The sequence below is a fragment of the Moschus berezovskii genome, chromosome 21 (assembly GCF_049115385.1).
Source record: "Moschus berezovskii isolate FMDL1 chromosome 21, NW_MosBer_1.0, whole genome shotgun sequence".
NCBI classification, from domain to species: Eukaryota; Metazoa; Chordata; class Mammalia; order Artiodactyla; family Moschidae; genus Moschus; species Moschus berezovskii.
In genome coordinates this window covers 5021720-5041999 of record NC_142480.1, presented here as the reverse complement: position 1 = coordinate 5041999, position 20280 = coordinate 5021720, and the positions used below count along the sequence as shown (strand labels likewise).

The 20280-nt window shown below is 51.0% G+C and overlaps 2 protein-coding genes across 4 annotated transcripts in view; one reads left to right on the top strand and one right to left on the bottom strand.

The window, feature by feature from the left end:
* Positions 1–665: 665 nt before the first annotated feature.
* Positions 666–20280, bottom strand: part of WARS1 (tryptophanyl-tRNA synthetase 1) — a 28748-nt gene continuing 9133 nt past the window's right edge. For all 3 annotated transcript variants that reach the window (XM_055418549.2, XM_055418551.2, XM_055418550.2), the window contains exons 3-11: positions 17724–17937; positions 16491–16599; positions 9792–9911; positions 8722–8904; positions 7807–7907; positions 5864–5976; positions 5524–5697; positions 2960–3100; positions 666–1927 (exon numbers count right to left, since the gene is read on the bottom strand). In XM_055418549.2, coding sequence (XP_055274524.2) covers positions 1766–1927; positions 2960–3100; positions 5524–5697; positions 5864–5976; positions 7807–7907; positions 8722–8904; positions 9792–9911; positions 16491–16599; positions 17724–17937 — 1317 coding nt within the window. In that variant the 3' untranslated portion in view covers positions 666–1765. The remainder of the gene's footprint in view (positions 1928–2959; positions 3101–5523; positions 5698–5863; positions 5977–7806; positions 7908–8721; positions 8905–9791; positions 9912–16490; positions 16600–17723; positions 17938–20280) is intronic.
* Positions 11847–12186, top strand: LOC148774475 (thymosin beta-4). The gene has a single exon (XM_088829849.1). The coding sequence runs from the start codon at positions 11902–11904 to the stop codon at positions 12034–12036; it is 135 nt and encodes a 44-aa protein (XP_088685975.1). The 5' UTR covers positions 11847–11901; the 3' UTR covers positions 12037–12186.

Below are 20280 nucleotides of genomic sequence, written 5' to 3'. Positions count from 1 at the left end.
GCCCAGCCACACCGCCCCATCCTCTGCTGGGCTCACCTCCACGGGCCACCTCCAGTCCGGAGGGAGCAGAGGCTGGGCGAGGAGACGGGGCACGCTCCCGATCCCGGTGCCACCCGGGTGGGAACCTCAGGGCCCTCCTGCAGGATGGCCCGCGTGCGGGCACAGCACGAGACAGGGCAGGCCCGTCTGACACGACCTCACGGGGCGGCCTCAGACAAGCTGCCGTGCTCTCTGCTGGGCCTGTCTTCCTGCCTGCAGTATGAGGCGGGCAGGCAGCGCAAGCCCTGGGCTCACCCCTGTCCGGCCAGGCCCTTGCTCCGCGACCCCAACAAATGGCCTGGGGCCACTGTCTACGCAGCACCTTTCAGACCACCCCCATGACCACAAAACGTGGACATGTGTCTGTGTTCTCCACTGGCTGTCAGGAACACCCAGAGAGTGTGGGAGCCAGCACCACGCAGGGCTGAGGGCTAGGAAGGCAGATGGGCCACGTCCAGCTCATTCCCGGAGCCACACCTCTGTGCCGTGGTGGCTCCCAGGGCTGTGATCCCATCCTGCACGCATGCCAGGGGGACCCCTGCGGGCTCAAGGGCATCCACAGCATGGCCCTGGGCCGGAGTGAGGCCCCTGTTCACTCCTCAAACCCCAGACAGCACAGCGACACAGATGGGACCACAGGAAGTTTATTGTCATGAGAGAGACCAGAGTGGGATGCCTAGGAATGGACCCTGTGCCTCCAGAAAGGACAGATACTTGGACCAAGGGCTTTCCCTGAGATAGGTCTTCGCTTTTCCAAAACTACACAGGGTGCTCCATCAAGCAGGCCTCCCACGAACACACGGCCGAGGCCTCGAGGGCTGCTGGCGCTATCTAGCTACGTCCGTCCATCTGGGGACACAGGCAGGGCCTGCTCTGTGCAGACAGACCTCCATGCCAGTCATGTGTCAAAACAAAAGGATCTGCAAAGGCAGCAGACTGGCCTCAGCGTCTGGCTCGGTCAGAATGGAGCAGCCATTGGTTCCCCAGATGGAGTGTCTAGAATTACTCAGTGGATAGAGTATTAGTTCGCTCAGGGAAAGGCGCGTCACTTCTGGAGTATAGTACATGCGTGGCCTGGAGTTTAGTAAGTAAACTGGGAAGTTCCACCCACAAAGATTCAACTTAGTAAAAATTAGCCAATTCAGGCCAATACTCAGAAACGTTAAAGGCAGTTTTTAAGCCTGGCATGAGATCTTGGAATTAAAAGTTTAGCAAAGCCTTTGGCCAGCACGTCCTTTTCAATAAGGTGGGAGTGGGGCACGGGCTGAAATGCCTCTCGTGCCCATTAAGCTTCCGTACATTAACGCTTCAAAGCACTTAAAAAAAAAGGTTCATGGCAACACCATGTTGATTCCAGGTATGTATAAATAGACTATATATTCTTTTATAGAGCAAGTGGAAGAATGTGTTTGGATGCAGGATGCTTTCAAATAGGGAGTCATCCTGTGGACCAGAACAGGCTGGTCGGTGGACATCCAGCCCAATGGGCTGCTTTGTGGGAGGAGCTCCAGCTGGACTGGTCTGTGTGACCACACGATATTACCCAGCACCCAGTTACCCACAGGGGACGGAATGACACTCAGGGGAAGAAACAGTGCTGAGACAAACAGAACTTAGAGGCCCCGGCCAGTAGTTACCATTTGATAGAGCCTAGGGGGTTGCTGACCCGACCAGGCTGGGATCTTGGGTAAATTACACCTCTGGGCGAGCACAGAGGAACTGAATGTTACTGAAAGTCGTAGGACAGCTTCCGGGGGGCCATGAACTCTTTCACGATCTCGTCGGTGACCTGCCTGCGCCGGGCCTGGTGCTCGGCAATCAAGGGCTGCAGGACTTCGATGAGCTCCTTCTTGAGCTCGCCGGTGAGCATGGCCCCGCTCGTGTAGTCCTGGGCAGGAGGAGACAGGTCACGTGAGACGGCTGTGCACGCCCGGGCACCTCCCTCCCTCGACAGCACCCACGCGGAGCCTGGCACACTGGCCACACGAAAACAGAAGGGCCTTATACCATCCTTTTCTGAAAATGCCTGTGGGCTCTGTGGGTAGCTGTGACTCAGCTGACACGAGGGGGAACAGGAGGGCCAGGCATCCCACTTGCCCGCCAGGTCAGGGGAGTCCAAGACCCGAACCCATGGCTGAGCCCTTCAACCTTACTGGTGTCTCTAAAATCTTTGCTGAATCTGTTTTCATTTTCTGTACCCAAAGCTGACAAAAAGCAGCAAGGGAAAGGAAAAAAATCCCCTGCAAATTCAGGACCCAGAGGCTGAGCCCACCGCTGACATCCTGGCATGTTTTCTGCCAGATTTTTTTCTCTGCAGTGTATTTACTTCGTGGATCTCGCTGCATGGCCAGTTTGGGGTCCTTCTGCCACTAGCATTGGCCAATCCTCCTGCGTGATCAAAGCCTCACACCTGCCTAAGAACCCCCCTGACGATTCTTAGTTAAGGCTTCCTTTGCTGCACAGTCTGTTCTGAACTTTTTGCTAACACCATTTCAACATATTTGCATACAGAGCTCTTTCTTATTCAGGATTAGTTTCTTGGAAAAGATGCCAAGGACTGGAAATCCTAGAGGATATGAATGCTCCCCGGGCTCTCTCGGCCCCGGAATTATAATCACTGTAAATACAACACAAACCTGCTGATAAGGCTTGGGGACTGTGTCAGCACTGACGGGGTCTCGTTTTAACTTCTACTTCTCTGACGCCTCGTAGGATTAAACCTTACAGCGTGGCTACTACTAGTTTGTATTTCCTCTTTTGGGAACCGTCTGTTCACGAGGTTTCCAGGCACGTGTCATAAACACGACCAACCTACTTAGCTGTGATCTCGCCTCAGCTGAGCACCGGCCCATAGACCCAGGCCCCAGGAACGCTGGCCGCCGGGCCTTCCAGGGCCCGAACGGGCACAGCCCCGCCTCACCCTCCTGATCTGCTCCAGCCTGTCGTCATCCTCCAGGAAGAAGGTCAGGTACATGAAGGACACGTCCACGTCACAGTTGCCCCCAAACTGCCGATGCTCCTCAATGGTGTCCCTGCCTCCGGAGAAGGCGTGCTTGTTGACCTGCACCAGGAAAGGGCACAAGATGCTCGCCAGGCGGCCGCCCTGTGTGGTGAGGGGAGCCCACAAACCGCCCCTTCCTGCGGAGCCTGCGGACTGGCCACTGGGGGGCTCACTGCACAGAAGGGGGCTCCAGAGGGCGGGTGAGCTCTGACCCCTCCCCCGACTCCCAGAGACAGCACAGAATCGGAAAAACCACAGCACTGCCTGTGCAGAAGCTTGGGCAAGTGTCCTCACCCATCCGCAGACTCACCTAGAGGACAGACACAGCCACCTGCCTCTCCCTGGGGACGAGGACAGGAGGCACAGCAACAGACCCAGGGAGGCAGAGCCTGTGCGGGGCCTGGGTGGAGTGGGAGGTGGACAGGGCCTGTGGGCAGTGCCCACCTGAACCAGGCACTTCCAGAAGCTGAAGACAGGTTCAGAAACTAACAAAATGGCTTGTAGGATTGAAGATAACCTTAGAGAAGTCAGGGTCAAGAGCAGAGAGAAGAAAAGTTCAAAAGTGGAGACTGAGTTCCTCTAACGTTCTTTTAGCGAGCCATGTACAAACGTATTTTCTTGTTGGGAGAAGAGTGCGCAGAGTCAGTGGTCTCAAGGAGACGTCTGGTAAGCCTCCCAGAAGGACTCCAGGCAGATTCCTAACCGGATCGCCCAGAAGAATGTGGGGGCAGAGGCTGGTGGGCAACGCCCTTCTAGTGGGGGCGCTAAGTGGCTCTGAGAAACACTGGAAGCTCTGACAAGGCCCCCGCTACAAGGGAGCTGTTCAGTGACCCATGTCGGGACTGAAACCTCAAATCTGGGCCACACTCTATAGGTAGTAACCACTAGTACACGTGATCTCATGTAAGCCTCGCCTCTAGTCTGCAGTTTTGCAGAGCGGCTCCCACTGGACGGTGATACCTGGCGACCGCAGTCCCTTACCAATAGCAGGTGAGTGGCAGGGCCCTGACTCCAGGCCGTGGGCTGGCCTGGGTTATGGCTGGCCCTCTGCAGCCCGGCTGTGTGAATGCAGAGAAGCTGCCAGATGCTTTGGGCCTATCTCCTTGCCCAGGCAATGGACGGAGTGTCCAGGAGGGTGTGAGGACTCCATGAGCTCACACAGGTGACCAGGTGACCACACAGTCAGGCCGCAGTGTTCCTAGCACTCTACTCTTAATTCTTGGGAGGGGGCTGGGGCAGATGCCCCCTCTCTGGGCTGAAGATGCTGCTTCTGGAGTTGAAGCGGGGGCTTAGGGATTGGGAACAAGGGCCTGGCCTGACCCTGTCCTGTCCCCCAAGGTGTTTGTGACCCCAGCAGCCAGGGTGGTTCCTGACCCTTGGGTCTCTGCTGGTCCCTGAGTGAAAAGTGTCCCAGAGCCATAAAGGACTTCTTTCATAACAACTTCTCAAAATATGAAAGGCAATGACTTCTCTGCAGGAGGGTACAGGAGAGTCCCTCCCCCTCTTCCATTCCAGGTGCTGGAATTTTTAGCCAGAAGTGAAAGAGAAAGAAAAAGCCCTGTTTACACCAGCTTCCAACTGAGGCTGGGAAAGCTGGTGGCTGCCACTTCCTGGAGGACTGTTCTGATACTAAGGGTTCCCCAAGGTCAACCAGAAAGTGGGACTTTCCAGGAGGGGCAGGGGCCTGAACTGACTCATGGTCGCATTACACGCCCCAAATGGACTTTCGGTCACTCCTGTTGTAATCTTCCAGACATAAAACACACACACAGTTCCAGCTAAAATGTCCACAGCTTTGTGCAACAGTGAGGGGTCTGTACACACACTGGCAGCTCAGAACTGAGCAACGGAAGTGCGGGCCTAAAAAGTAAGGGAGCTTAAATGAATTCCCATTTTTCGTTTCTCTGGTGACTTGAAAAATATTTACTGAGCTCCTGCTGCATGTGGGTTGGGAGCAGCACTCCTGGCCAGGATCCGACTGGCCTGTGGAAGGACAGTTGTCAATACTGAGTCTCAGTGGGAACGCTCTGGAGAGAACCAGCCCCTACACCCTGGTGCAGGAACACGGTGCGTGGGCTGGGAGGACACCTTCAGTTTCTGAGGGAAACTGTCGAGCTGGTCATCCTCGCTGGGCCTCATCCTTCTCATCTTAAAGGGACACACCAGTGAGAATTAAAACCAAAACATACAGAGAGCGCATGGTCCAGCTCCTGGAACACGACTGGTTCTCAGAAGTACACTAAATTTTCTCTATTGTTTAGCTGTAACTAAAGAAATTGCCATGATTTTGTTTTCAGAACAATACTGGTGAGGAAATCAGAGAAGAAAAAAAAGAAAAAATATGCCTACATGAAAAGACACAAACATATTCACTTCATCTCTGGGAACGGGTCAGGCTGCCGGGACCCTGGAATTCAGGGTGCCCGTGGCCAAAGGACAGAGCTGTAGTGCGTGAGTCTCCCTGAGGCCTGGGCCATGCTCACCTTGGTCTTGATCTGCTTGGCCGTGTCCGTGAGGAAAATGGAGGAGTTGGGGTCACTGGCGCTCATCTTGGTCTGGGCCCCCTGAAGGGCAGGGAAGAATGTCGAGTGCAAGAGGGCTGGCTTGGGGTAGCCGATCCTGGGGGCCACGTCCCTGGTCATCCTGAAGTACGGGTCCTGTGGGGAGGGAGGAGCAGGGGAAGACAAGGGCTGCCATCAGCCGGTGGGCACCTCCCAAGTAACTCTGCCCCGCACACCATCAGACCCTCCTTCCCACCCCTGAAACGGGTGAAGACCCCCTGCTAACATCCAGACTGATGGAACCCCGGCTCTGCCTCCTGACCTGGTCGATGGCGCACGGGATGAGGCACTGGACATCTGTCCGGTCTCCGAAGATGTGAGGGAACGAGCTGCTGAAGGAGGGAGCGGCCTGGATGGCAGGAAAACTGATCTTCCCTGGGAGGGAGGACAAAACATTTTTAGACCCGAGACTGGTTCCTGTCTGGAGCTATAGAAGGGATGAACAAAAATGGGCTTTTCTCCCCACTGGAAAAGTACCACTCGTTAAAGAAAATCTGAAACCTACAGAGGAGGATTGTTGGAAGGAAGGAAGAAAAACCTGCAGTCCTAGTTTGTGTCTTTTTCATCCATTTTCCCTCCATTTCAGTGAGATTCTCCTCCGGTCTGTTCTTCACAGCTTCCACTTTGTAGCGCTCCCCCACGTCCTATCCTGTACCTCAGCCATTCTCTACCCACTGGGTGTCTGGATTGTTCCTCAGTTTCAATTGTTATAAATTATGACATTTTGGGACGTAAAACTGTTCTTAATATTTTGGATGCTGCTGTTAACACTGGTATTATATTTGCTCAGACCTGTGGAAGCAGAATTCTGGAGTCAAAGGGCATGGATCCTGGTGTGACCCTTGACAGGTGGAGGCAGCCAGGCTGGGACGTTTCCAGGACGGCCTGGGGTGGGTCCAGCCTGGAGTCCTGTCTCTGTGACGCTCCTTGCTGGCAGCTGTTTTCTCCCCTCTGCTCATTTCTGGGCTCCTGCCTGTTGCTGGGGGGTCCAAGCGGCGGCTCCATTGGCACCAGTATCTCCTTTACAGCACTGAGCACCCTGGGCTCGGGGCCTCCCGTCTACACCCGCGACTCTACAGAGGAAGTGTCGCTGCGTTCCAATTCTATGTACGTGGACAGAAGCCCGGACCGCCACTGGGCTCTAAGCGCTGGGGCGAAGCTCTGAGAGGCCGAGTCTGGGCACAGCTGGGCCCCGGCAGCAGAATGTGTGCTACTCGCCACTGCCCTGGCTCTGCACTGCTCGGGGCAGCTTCAGAGGCGTCTTCCCATTCGCTGCCTGGGTTCCCAGGATTAAAACACCGTTTCAAGGTGGAAAAGGTACAAATAACCCCCCACAAAACCATTTCAAAAGCAAAGGGTTTATGCCCTAAGTGTCAGGAATGAATCTGACTGACACATCAAAGGGTTCTGCTCCTGTGGAAAGCCTCCCAGCAGGGCCTCTGTGGCGTTTCTCTTCCAATAGGCCCCCAAGCTGGGCCCCAGAACATGCTCGCCCCTCAGTGGGCACGCCTGGTACAGGCGCCCGCAGGTACGTCCTCGGAGCTCCGCGCTGGAAGCCAGTGGGCCAGGGGCTGGGTGCCTGAAATAAAGGGAGGGTCAGGAGACCCAGCCAGTCCTCTCAGGACTGGCTCTCAGCTCAAGGAGCTGAGGGTCTGAAAGAAGAGACGGTCACTGCATCTGAAAGGGGTGCAGAAACACAGGAAAGGGAGGTCAGCGTGTGCACAGAGGCCTGTCGGCTAGGCACTGAGCCTGGCAGAAGAGCAAGGCAGGCAGGTGGCAGGGTGGCTCCTCCCAGAGGCAGGCAGTGAGGTCCAGGGAGACAAAGACGGCCGGTTCCAGCCACAGAGCAGCCCTCCTGCAACCCGGGCCCCGCCAAGGCCTCCACACCGACGGGTTCCCAGGAACAGGTGGAGGGTCAAAGTCATCCACAGTCTCCTTTTCCTTCTAAACCTCAAAACGGACGAGGCAGGAAAGGGACAGAGTGTGACCTGAGGAGATACTCCAAGTGGCCCAGAAAAGGGGCCAAATGCATCATACCAGCTCTTTACATTCAGGGGAAACCCGCCTTTTTAAAGAGACAAACTGCAAACGCTCCCACCCCAGAGATAGTGCAGCCCTGTGCAGGCACCCGGCAAACCCGCCCCTCCTTTTGAGCTCAGCTCCTTCCTGAGGGGCCAGTGGGCGCTGTGGGCAGTGGCAACTTACCAATGCAGTCACTGTCAGAGAAGCCGAAAATGCCTTTCACTTGGTTGAAGGTGACATGCTTCTGGATCTTCACCACGTTCTTGTAGAAGCCCGGGCTCATCCTGTGAAGAAGGTCAGATTCAAACCCAGAACTGGAGGGTGGTGGTCGAGGGCAAAGTGGCAGACAGCACGGCCACATGCGGGTTGGGTCAGTTGGGGAGGAAAGTGCTCTGACGCCCCCTGTGGGCAGAGGGGCCTGCAGCAGGCGAGGCGGACACACCCCTGCCTACGGAAGGAAGTCAGCTGGAAGCTGAGCAGCACGGGGGGCAGGACACAGCCGATGCAGACTCATGGGCTCACGTGAGGGCTGTCAGCTCTGCCAGGATTGCTGGCTGAGCACGTGGGGCTTCGAGTTTGGGGGTTCCAGGGCAGTTTCTCTGTCGGGACGGGCTGTGTGCTTTGTCACGGGAAATCACTGCTGGCCCTGGAGCAACAAGGGCCCGCTCACACAGGGTGCGTTTCAGTGCTGCAGGGCAGCACTGGCTTGGCTGGTTGAGTCTGCGGACATGGGGAAACCATAGCTAGAGAGAGCCAGCGGCGAGTTAAAGGCAGGTTAACCTTCTCATCATTCAAGGGTATTGGCAACTTGTAGCCGGACAGAGTATCTGGGTAGAAACTGATGGGCCCCGAAAGGAGGGTTTGTCTCTGTGAGTAGCTCCGGCCTGCATCTGGCCATCGTTACCTCCTCCAGAAGCTGAGGATGGAAGTTTTAGCTGTCAATAAACCAGGAAACCAGACCATAACATTCAATAAAGGAAGAAAACACTTTCTAGACCTCAAGATGCTTCGGATGTTTCCGAAGCAGCCCTGGCCGCGATGGCCTGTCTACAGCCTGCATTCACTCATTTAAAAGGCGGCCGGGCATTCTCCCCTTACCCCATGTAATCAAGGTCGGAGAAGATGAACGTCTTGTTGATGTCAAAGCCACAGGCGATGATGTCCTTGGCGTTCTCCACAGCGTAGCTGTAGGCCTGATCCAGGGTCAGGTCCTTCCACAGGTACTTCTCGTCGTCGGTCATCTGGATGACCAAGGGCACGTTGAACACATCCTGCAGCCACCTGGGAGAGGTGAGGGAGGCCCACACCTTATTTCTCTGCAGAGAAATACTGCTGCGCCTCTGAAACCACAGCTCCTACTAACAGTGTATGTCAAAACTCCCCTGCCCAGGAAATCGCACCCTCTGACCACACTGTGAACTCGGCTCCCATAAAAACGAACACACTGAACTTGACTCTGTGTAATTCCCTGTTAACAAGGGCTATACCATGTGTGCGCTTAGTCCCTTAGTCATGTTCGACTCTTTGTGACCCCATGGACTGCAGCCTGCCAGCCTCCTCCGTTCACGGGATTCTCCAGGCAAGAGTACTAGAGTGGTTGCCATGCCCTCCTCCAGGGGATCTTCCTGACCCAGGGATTGAACCCAGGTCTCCCGCATTGCAGGCTACCACCAATTATTAGCCTGGAGGGCAATGCATGTCGGCTCTGAGCTGGCTGCTCTGCACTCTACTCTGAAGTCTTACAGGGACGGCAGGAGGGGGCGCTGTCACTTCCTCTGGCAGAAGTGGAAACCAAGGCCCAGAGAGGTAACTCTTCTATGGTCACCCGGACAGGGACAGGAGGACACAAATCCGCTGACTCCACAGCAGTGCTCTCCCCACCACCCACTCCTGCTGCAGTGAGCCTAGGGACAGGGTGGGGAGAAGCCGCGAGGGCGCTAGTCCCCGAGACCTTGGCTGATTAGGCAAAGGCGCTCTGGTGCTGCCTGCTCAGCACTGCACGAAGTTTGTGCTTAACATTCTTTTCCTTTTTTTTAAGGGGGGGGCAAAATAATAATACTAATAATATATTTATTGCCTATAATTGGCAGATATATTGCTGATTTGTTCTCTCCATGTTTCAAAACTCACTGACATGGGTGAGCACAGTCCCGCGCTGCAATGCTTACTTGGTGAAGATGAATGGGATGAGGTGGCCCACGTGCATGGCTTCGGAAGAGGGGCCCCTGCCCGTGTAGAGATAGAACGGCTTCTTGTTCTCATAGGCATCCAGAATCTGATGCATGTCTCTAAAGGACAGAGGGGGTGAGAAAACAGTGAGGTGTTCTGAGAGAAGAGTCAGGGTGTGAATGCTCAGCTGGGAATGAAAACAAGACAAGACGATCCAGTCACTACAGCTTGTTATCCTTGCTGTTCCTGCCTTAAGGACAATAGGAAACTGCTTCTGAACGGTTCCTCCTGTGCCTGCTGTAAAAGTATAAGCCGTGCAGGTTGGGAACAACGTGTTTAAAGGCTGGATGTGGCTGGGCAGCCACTGGACCTCTTTCGGAATTCTTCCAAATTTCGTGTTGACACACTGTCTGCTTCACATGCTTTCCTGGGAGTGACACCAGGCCGACACCACCCAGTCCTCGTTGAGAAACACACAGCCCCAACTCTGCTGGCTCAGGAAAGGGCAATCGCAGGGGCCCCACACGGTCCGGACTCAGCAGGGGGTAGCGGGGGATGTCCCCAGCTGGAGATCTGCTTTGAGCTCCCTCAGCCACACAGGGACCGGGGTCTCCACCTGGGGAGTCATCGTGCCGCCATCCCCCCTCCCCGGAGGACTGGGCCGCACACAGTGCACGTGACGGGGCCTCCTGCCCGGCGGTGCATCAGAGCCACTGACCGGCCATCCCCACATCACACCTGCCGGCACCCCGCCTTCCCAGCCTCTGAGCCAGCGGGTCTGGGGTGGCGTTTGGGAGTCTGTATCATTAAAGTGTGCCAAATAAAAGAGAACTGGCTCCCTTTCCCAGAGGCCTGGGTAGGAGAACCCAAACAAGAGTATTCTGAAAGTGACTTCTACTCCTGACCAGGGGTTTGCAGTGCTTATCTGTGGGCTGACAGGATTAGGGCTATTCTGGACTTTGTACTTAGCTTTGATTTTCCCCCAAGGAATGGTGACACACTACTTCTGAAATAAGGAAAGATGAAAATGGCTGAGTTTGGAAGAAAAACAGTCCTTTTTTGGTTCTTACAAATAACAAATCAAACTCTTATCGCCTTTGGAAGAAAAAAAAGAGAGCGGCTGTCACGCGAGCTGCTGTGGATGGTTTTGCAGGAAGTCTCTGAGCACTTGAGGTGCTGTCCCGAGGGCAGGGCACTGACAAGGCCCCCACACTGAGTGCAGTTTTGTGAAGGCAGATCCAGCAAGAGCTCCTCAGCTCCGAGGGAGTCTATTCACCTGCCTGGTGCTGCCACCCGACAGAGCACAGCAGGTCTCATCAAGTCCCTAAGGAGGAGAGTGAAAAAAGCTGGCTTAAAACTCAACACTCAAAAAACGAAGACCATGGCATCTGGTCCCATCACTTCATGGCAAATAGAAGAGAACAAAAGGGAGACAGTGACAGACTTTATTTTCGTGGGCTCCAAAATAATGAGGACAGTGAGTGCAGCCATGAAATTAAAAGACGCCCCTTGGAAGAAAAATGTGACAAACTTAGTGTGTTATAAAGCAGAGACGTCACTTTGCTGACAAAGGTCTGCAGAGTCAAAGCTATGGTTTTCCCAGTAGTCACATACAGATGTGAAAGTTGGACCATAAAGAAGGCTGAATGTGGAAAAATTGATACTTTCAAACTGTGGCACTAGAGAAGACTCGTGGGAGTCCTCTGGACAGCTAGGAGATCAAACCAGTCAATCTTAAAAAAAATCAACCCTGAATATTCATTGGAAGGTCTGATGCTGAAGCTCCAATACTTTGGCCTCCTGATGTGAAGTGCCAACTCATCAGAAAAGACCCTGATGCTGGGAAAGACTGAGGGCAGGAGGAGAAGGGGGTGACAGGATGAGATGGTTGGATGGCATCATTGACTTAATGGACATGAGTCTGAGCAAATTCAGGGACATGGTGAAGGACAGGGAGCCTGGTGCGCTGCAGTCCATAGGGTCGCAAAGAGTGGACTTAGTGACCGAACAACAAACAACTTAAAAGAATGAAAAGGAGGTCACTCGGCGGCGGCCACAGCGCAGACCAGATTTCACTCGCTCGCAGCTCGCTCCGCGCCCTCTGCAACCATGTCTGACAAACCCGATATGGCTGAGATTGAGAAGTTCGATAAGTCGAAATTGAAGAAAACGGAAACGCAAGAGAAAAATCCACTGCCTTCGAAAGAAACGATTGAACAGGAGAAGCAAGCAGGCGAGTCGTAATGAAGCGTGCGCCGCCAGTATGCACTGTACATTCCACAAGCATTGCCTTCTTATTTTACTTCTTTTAGCTGTTTAACTTTGTAAGATGCAAAGAGGTTGGATCGAGTTTAAATGACTGTGCTACCCCTTTTCACATCAAAGAATGGAGAACTACTGACAACGTAGGCCGCGCCTGCCTCTCCCATCTGCCTGTGTGGCTGGCAGGGAAGGAAAAGAACTTGCATGTTGGTGAAGGAGGAAGCTGGGTGGGACGACAGTGAGATCTAGAGTAAAAAGCTGGTCCAAGGTGTTCTGCGGGCTGTAAAATGCAGTTTAATCAGAGTGTCATTTTTTTTTGTTGTTGTTCAAATGATTTTAATTATTGGAATGCACAATTTTTTTAATATGCAAATAAAAAGTTTTAAAACGTAAAAAAAAAAAAAAAGAATGAAAAGGATTATAAGTGAATAATATGAACTGCATGCCAGTGTGTGAGATGACTTTGATGAACCAGACAAAATTCCTAGAGAAACAAACTACCAAAACTGACTAAGAAAAGAAACAGAAAATCTGAACAGATCTAGAACAAGCAAAGAAATTGAACTAGTAATAAAAAAGTCTCAGAGAAAAGCCTAAGGTCAGATGGCTTCACTAGAGGATTCTACCAAATTTTCAAGAGAACTAACAACAATCCTTCACAAACTTCCAAAAAATGAAAGAGGGAATACTTCTCAATACACTCTATGAAGCCAGTATCATTTTGATACCTGAAGCAAAGACATCAAAAGAAAACTACAGACCAATGTCCCTTATACAATTAAATCTTCAAATTTATATTTTTAATTTTTTTTTAAATAAATGAACTCAGCAAAGTTACAGGATGTAGGATCAAACAAAAACCAGTTGTATTTCTATAGAGCAGTGCAGCGTTGTGGTTGATAATAGGAAATATCATATATTTCGTCTTTGTTTTATCCTATATCAGGCACAGAGCTCCTTACACCCCTGTGGGAATTTCCTAAGCGATAAGAATGATAGAGTGTTATTCACATAAAAAGTTCCCCTTTCAACTACATCAAAGTTTATGTTATTTAAGTGACTTTGGGAAAGTCCCTGGATACCCTAAGGAAGGGGCTGGTTGCTGGGGAATCAGCTCTGATTATAGGGTTGGAACTTTCAGCTTCCAACCCCCGCCCCTCTTTCTGGGGAGGGAAGAGGGAATGGACATTGAGTTTACCACCAATGGCCAGTGATATAAATAATCTGCGTAATGAAGGCTCTATAAAAACCCAAAGGACAGCATCAGAGAGTTTCTGGGTTGGTGAGCACATGGAGACACAGGGCGCGTGGTGCCCGGGGGGGTGGGGAACTCTGAGCGCCCCCACATGCCTCCTTCAATCTGGCTGCTCCAGACTCACACCCTTTACAATAAACTGGCCATCTAGTCAGAAAAATGTTTTCCTTGCTTGAGCAAATTAATTCCAGATCAGTTGTGGGATTTAAGGCACAGGTAAGAACCTAGACTCTGATTTGTGTCTGAAGTGGGGGGCTGGGGGCAGTCGTGTGGGACTAGACTGGACACTATCTCAAGGTCAACGGTGTCAGAATTGATTTAAACTGTAAGAGACCCAACTTATGCTGCAGAACCCCCAACGGGTGAAAAACCAACCCCCTGGTGTGTGAAAACCCTGCCTCTCCGGGGTCAGCAGTGAAGCAGAGCTGCAGTGAGGCTGAGCTAGAGGAGACTCGCAGGGGTACGCTTCCCCTTCAGAAACAGCAGTGAAACGTCCAGAAGGGAAACTCAGAAAACACTCAAGAGCACTGGAGAGAACAAAACCTGAGGAATAAACCTAACAAAAGAAGTGCAAGGATCGTACACTGAAAACTATAAAACGCTGCATGAAGAGGCCAAAGTGATGAGGGAAGGATGCTCTCTGCGCACAGACTGGAAGCTCAGTATTCCATCTTAGATGCCATCTCTCCAAACTGACCTACACATGAAGTTCCATCGCTATCAACACCCTGGCTGCTGTCTTTGTGCAGAAATTAGCAAGCTGATTCTAAAATCCACCTGGAAACGCAAGGGACCTAGAATGGCCAAAATAATCTTGAGAACAAAGTTGGACAACTCACATTTTTCAGTGTCAAAATTCACTACAAAGCTACAGTCATCAGGACTATGCAGTATATTTAATAAATTCTTAAATATATTTTCAATTGATTTTCAAGGAGGGTGTCAAGAAAATTCAACAACCATCTCCAAAAAGTGGGGCTGGGACAACTGGATATTCACATGCGAAAGAAGGAAGCTGGATCCTCCCTCATACGCATATAAAAATTAACTCAACATGGATCAGAGACCCAAGTGTAAGAGCTAAAATAATACCACTCTTAGAAGAAAACACACCTGGATATGTTCACGACCTTGAATTAGGCAACGGTTTCTTAGATATGACACTAAGCAACTGAAACCAAATAAAACAAAACAGGAGCTCATCTAAATTAAAAGCTTCCAAATGCTTCTAAGGACACTGTAAATAAAGAGTTGATATTTGCAAATCAAGTATTTGATAAGAAACTGGTATCCTGAGTATATAAAGAACTATTATAATCCATTAAAAAGGTAAATAACCCAATAAAAAGTTGGCAAAGGATCAGAAGAGACATTTCTCTAAAGAATATATAAAAACAGCCAGTAAGCACGTGAAAAGATGCTCAAGATCATTAGTCATTATGGAAATACAAATCAAAACCATAATGAAATACCATCTCACACTTAACTAGCATAGTTACAGAAAAACACAAACTGGAAAATAACAACTATCAGCAAGGATGTGGAGAAACTGGAATCCTTGTTTGCACTTTGCTGGTGAGAACGCAAAATGATGCACGCGCTGTGGAAAACAGTTTGGCAATTCCAAACAAATGTTAAGGTTACCTTAGGACCCAGCAACTCCACTCCTGGGTACACTCGAGAGAAATCAGATCTTGTATGCAAACACTCAGAGCAGCACTGGTGCCAACCCCAAAGGGAAACCCCCAAATGCCTGTCAGCTGTCAAATACCCACTCAGTAGTTTTCAGGCATAAAAAGGAATGAGGTACTGGCACATGCTGTATCCCAGGCAAACCCACAGACATGGAAAGATGATTACTGGTGGCCAGTGGTGCGGGTGGGGTGGGGTGAGGGGAGGAATGGGGAGTGACTGCTGGAGGGCTACTGTTTGGGGCGATGAAAATGTAAGGAACCGGACAGTGGTGATGTCTGCACAACCTTGTGAAGAGACCAAAAACCCCACTGAGCTATGTCCTTTGTAAAGGTGAATTCTGTCATGTGAATTAAATCCCAATTAAGGAAAAAACTGTGATTGTATTCTGCCTGGAGAGAGGGCTGAGTAGGGGGCCTTGTCTCTGCATGTAGAATTTACAGTGTTGGGTATGCTGGGTGACACAGGGAACTCAACCTGGTGCTCAGTGATGACCTGGAGGGCGGGATGGGAGGGGTGTTCAGGAGGGAGGGGACACATGGATACTTGTGGCTGACCCAAGTGTTGTATGGCGTGCTAAGCCGCTGCAGTCGAGTCCAACTCTCTGTGACCCCACGGACTGTAGCCTGCCTGGCTCATCCATGGGATTCTCCAAGCAAGAATACTGGAGTGGGTTGCCATTTCTTCCTCCAGGGGATCTTCCTGACCCAGAAACTGAACTCGTGTCTCTTATATCTCCTGCAATGGCAGGCAGGTTCTTTAGCACTAGCACCACTGAAACCAACAAAACACTGTAAAGCAATTATCCTTCAAATTAACAAAATCAAATCAACTGTTTAGCAGAGTGCCGGGTTCTGTCCTGTGTGTGCTCCCTGTAACCCTGGTGTGGGCAGAACAGAGCAACCCTGCCTCGGATTATGAGCTCCAAGATCCCTTGAACCCAACTGGAGGCGGTGTGTGGGGTGGGAGAGGCAGGAGCTGGCTCCGAACCTGCCCATTCTCTGAGGTTATCTGCATGGAATTTATGGTCTCAGGTAGGGATACTCTGTGTCCTGTTCGCTCCACTAGTTTCTCTCTGGACATGATTTATGAGCAGGCTAGTACAATAGGAGGAAGACGTATGTAACTTCAGGAAGCCTCCTGCTTATCTCACGGGAAATGCTGAACTTGGATACATTAATCTCTTTTGTTTTCTGACATGTTATGGTTTACAGCACATAATCTGGCATGAATCTCATCTGGTGTGTACTTGACTTCCACCTTGTGAGACGGGCAGTTTACAAATGAATAAACTAAGGGCCAGAGGTGAAGGGACAGGTGTGATCCCACAGCCAGTCACTGGCAGGACAGGAGGCGGGACCAGCCTTCTTCCGACTGGCAGCCAGGTCCCCCGAGGGCTGGGTGGTTCGAGGGCCCAGCGTCCTGATCGCTTCCTTCTCTGAGAAGAGGACGGCGGTGGGGGGAGGTCCTGCAGTGAGAAGCCCCTGACCTGTGTGAGAAGAAGATTCCCCTGCGTAGGAAGCGGTGTGGTTTCTGGCCCGTGGCTCTCTCTATTCGGTTTACCAGCTCCTTGTCAATTTTACTGCTTCCGAATCGAACTGGAAGAAAAGAAGAGATGCTGAACTTAGGTGGTGGGAGGAGGCTTGGGGATGCTGCAGAGATGAGAGGGAAAGACTCACGATCACGCGCCGTCTCAGCAGAACCAGGCCTCTGGGCTGCTGGCTCTAGTCCCTTCCATCAGTCCAGAGCAGAGGTCACCGCCAGAACAGAAAATAAATGCAAGGCTAAAGACTCTCTGGTCTGGGACTGGATTCTGATGGGACAGACCCAGAATACCGCCTAGCGAGGAACTCTAGATAACCTGCCCCGCCCCCTGCCTCGCCTCCTACACACAGCTGCTTATTACTTATTGCAGTATAATTTATATATGCTCAGAACCACCATTTTAGAGCCAATAACCAAATTAATGTCTGTCTTCCAGCGAGTTTTCTGTCCCTGATGGTCTAAACATAAATCCCAGAAAACGGCTTAGACGAGAGCGCTTTAGCTCTGTTTCTTCTTCGACAGCCACCAATGATCTCAGGGTAAGGATCCTCCCCAGCAGGAAGCCCTCCAGGGCAGAGCTGGGCGGTGAGGACATAGCACCTGTGAGAAGGCTTCCTTCTCACGCAACCCATGCCTGAATTGTACCCACTCAGTGAAAGACAATTTAAACCACTGTGAAAATACTCGGTGCAATGGACCTTCCCCAAGTTCTGAATTGCTCAAGAAAAGGAAAAAGCTAACACTAAGCTGTTTGTGCTGTGCTCTGTCGCTCAGTCGTGTCTGGCTCTTTGTGACCCCGTGGACTGTGGCCTACCAGGCTCCTCTGTCCATGGGATTCTCCAGGCAAGAATGCTGGAGTGGGTAGCCATTCCCTTCTCCAGAGGATCTTTCCCATCCAGGGATCGAACCCAGGTCTCCTGCGCTGGCAGGTGGATCTTTTACTGTCTGAGCCACCAGCGAAGCCCACTAAGCTGTCTACTATAGATTATTATTTCAAAACATATTTTATATTATTATGTTAATTAAAAACAAACCTATGGGAATATAACGGACCACCAAAAGATTTAAGGATCTTTTTTCCCTTGGCATTGAAGTTTGACTGGATTTATGATTAATTCAAATTAGAAAACATCAATAACATCACTTCTAAAAGTTGAGGTTTTTCCCATAAACGTACCAATGAGCTTGTCGTAGTCAATGCCTTTGGCACTGCTTGTCTGCACTGTCCAGGGGTCCACAAAGTCCTCGTTTGCTGCAGGGGCACCCAGGCCCTCACTGCTTTCGGGTGCCGGGTCCCTTGGAGGACAGTCCACCTTGTAGTCCTCCCCTGTGGCAGCTTTGTAGCTCGTTTTTAAGGATAACAACATCTTCACTGCAGAATCAATTTCATCCTGTACAAAGGAATTAAGGGTGAAGGTGGAAAATATTAACCACCACTAGCATTTGCTGAATGTTACTGTACTGGGCGGTGGGCGGTGTGCTAACTGCTCTCACAGTTAGTCTCACAATAATCCTACAAGGACAGCAGTGTTGTCACTGGCCTTTTCCGGTTGAAGAGTCTGAGACTCAGAGATGTGAAGGAGCTTGCCCATGCACACACAGCAAGTCGTGGGCCTGAATGTATTTTATTTTTATCTGGGGGTCAGGTGTCATGGGTTCCTACCACAAACACTACAGGCTATGTGTAGCGACACAATTTGCACAACTGATGCTAATGAACATATGTGACAAGCTCCATTAATCAATTATAGTGAGTTCTACACTGGAACTCAACAGATAAGGGCAAGGAAAAATACAGACTTTCAGAAAATAAGGGGGGTTCACTGGGAAACAGTTATACCACAGCATTTTGGAGTCTTATCCAGCTGTCCAAAGCGCTTGCATATTTAGTGTTTTAAAATGAGTATAAAAAAAACAAACAAACATAAAGTGTATCTCTGGGTGCGCTGGAAACCTGTTACAGATTTCCTCTTGCAGGAGCCCACACTCGCTGCCCCTGGAAGCCTGGCATTTGAAAGAGCAACCCTAATTAAGCAGATTAGTCACGCTGTGCCCTAAAGCTCCACTCCCATAACTGGCCTTGCTGGATCGGAAAAGCAAACAAAGAATATACACAGTCCAATTTGTTTGCCAAGGGAAATACAAACACTTCCATTTAGACTTTAGACATAATGTGCTATAAGCTGGGCTTCCCAGTGGAGGAACAAGGCTCGCAGTCCCAGACTGCATTCAGAGAGCCCTTCCATCAGGTAGGCCTGGGCCACAGAGGGCTGTTACTGTGGGGTGATTTCAGATGCAGGTTTGTGTTTCAAACTCTGAAACCATCTGGAATTTGTCATTTAAATGAGTCAGAGTGTGCAATCAGTAGCCCATGGATATAGCTCATCCAAGAGGCTGCGTTCTGGCCCACCTTAGGCAGGCAGGCATGCTCTCCTCCCTCATTCAGCATTGCCTAGGCTGAGCGGAGAAGGCAATGGCAAGCCACTCCAGTACTATTGCCTAGAAAATCCCATGGATGGAGGAGCCTGGTGGGCTGCAGTCTGTGGGGTTGCTAGGGGTCGGACACGACTGAGCGACTTCACTTTCACACATTGGAGGAGGAAATGGTAACCCACTCCAGTGTTCTTGCTTGGAGAATCTCAGGGATGGGGGAGCCTGGTGGGCTTCCGTCTATGGGGTCACACAGAGTCGGACACGACTGAAGTGACTTAGCAGCAGCAGCAGGAGGCTGAGTGCTTGCAGCAGAATACAGGCTTTGACAGCACGATCTATTGCTCTGTGATTTACTATCTGAGGAAGCACCTGCTCTGAAGTGCCCTGCCGTCACCACCCTTCAGTCACCAGCGGTGTGACAGCTCATACTCTATCTGGCCTAACCCAACTTCCAACTAGGTGGCTCTTTGAGAGTCAAACATCTAACCAGAGTCCCAACTCAAGGACCGTCTGTCATCTGGAATGGGACCGAAGAGACAAGCAGGCTCCCTTGTCTATTTTACTGTTTTCAATTGAACACAGACCTGGACGTTGAAACAGTTTAAAAGTTGATGTTCTGAAAAAAGCCAGACGCGGAAGATTCTATACACACTATGGGTGATTATATACAGATCCTGCACAGGAATTCTCCGTAGAAGGAGAGGGAGGGAGAGGCCTCTTTCAGAAGGGAAGAGGCGATGAGCAGAGGGGCCCGAGATGGTTTCTGGGCTGTATCTCCATTGGAATCCTGGTTACACAGGTTTGGTCATCTTGTGAAAATTCAGTGAGCTGCCTGTCTGTGATCTCCATATTTCTCTGAAAGAATGGTGTATTCCAATTTTAAAAGTTTAAACTGAAAGGAAAACAAAAGAGGCTCTGTTCCTTATCTTCAGCCCCATGATCCAGTGTCATCTCTCGAATTCTGCTCAAACTGTCTTCCCGTCAGAGTCCACAGATTCTCACCTGTCCTCCAGGAGAACCTCTACTGACCTGCTACTTCTGAGAGCCATGGGTGTTCTTCTCTCGGGACACGGAGCAGAAAGAACACTGAGGACCATGAGCTGGATGGTGCAGAGACTGTGGAGGAGGAGCCCAAGGCACCCTCATGGGACCAGCCGTGCCTGAGTAGCTCATCTGTTTCACCTAAAGCGTAATTTCTAAAACATCAGGTGCTTCTAGTATAATACACTGGTATAAATTTAGTTCACTTAACTCTGGTTTCATCATGTAACCTCTGCTGTTTCTTGCTGAGTGCCATCTGA

What these genes read in the sequence shown, in the direction of transcription:
- LOC148774475 (XM_088829849.1), top strand. Translation starts at nt 11,902, where the DNA reads ATGTCTGACAAACCCGATATGGCTGAGATTGAGAAGTTCGATAAGTCG.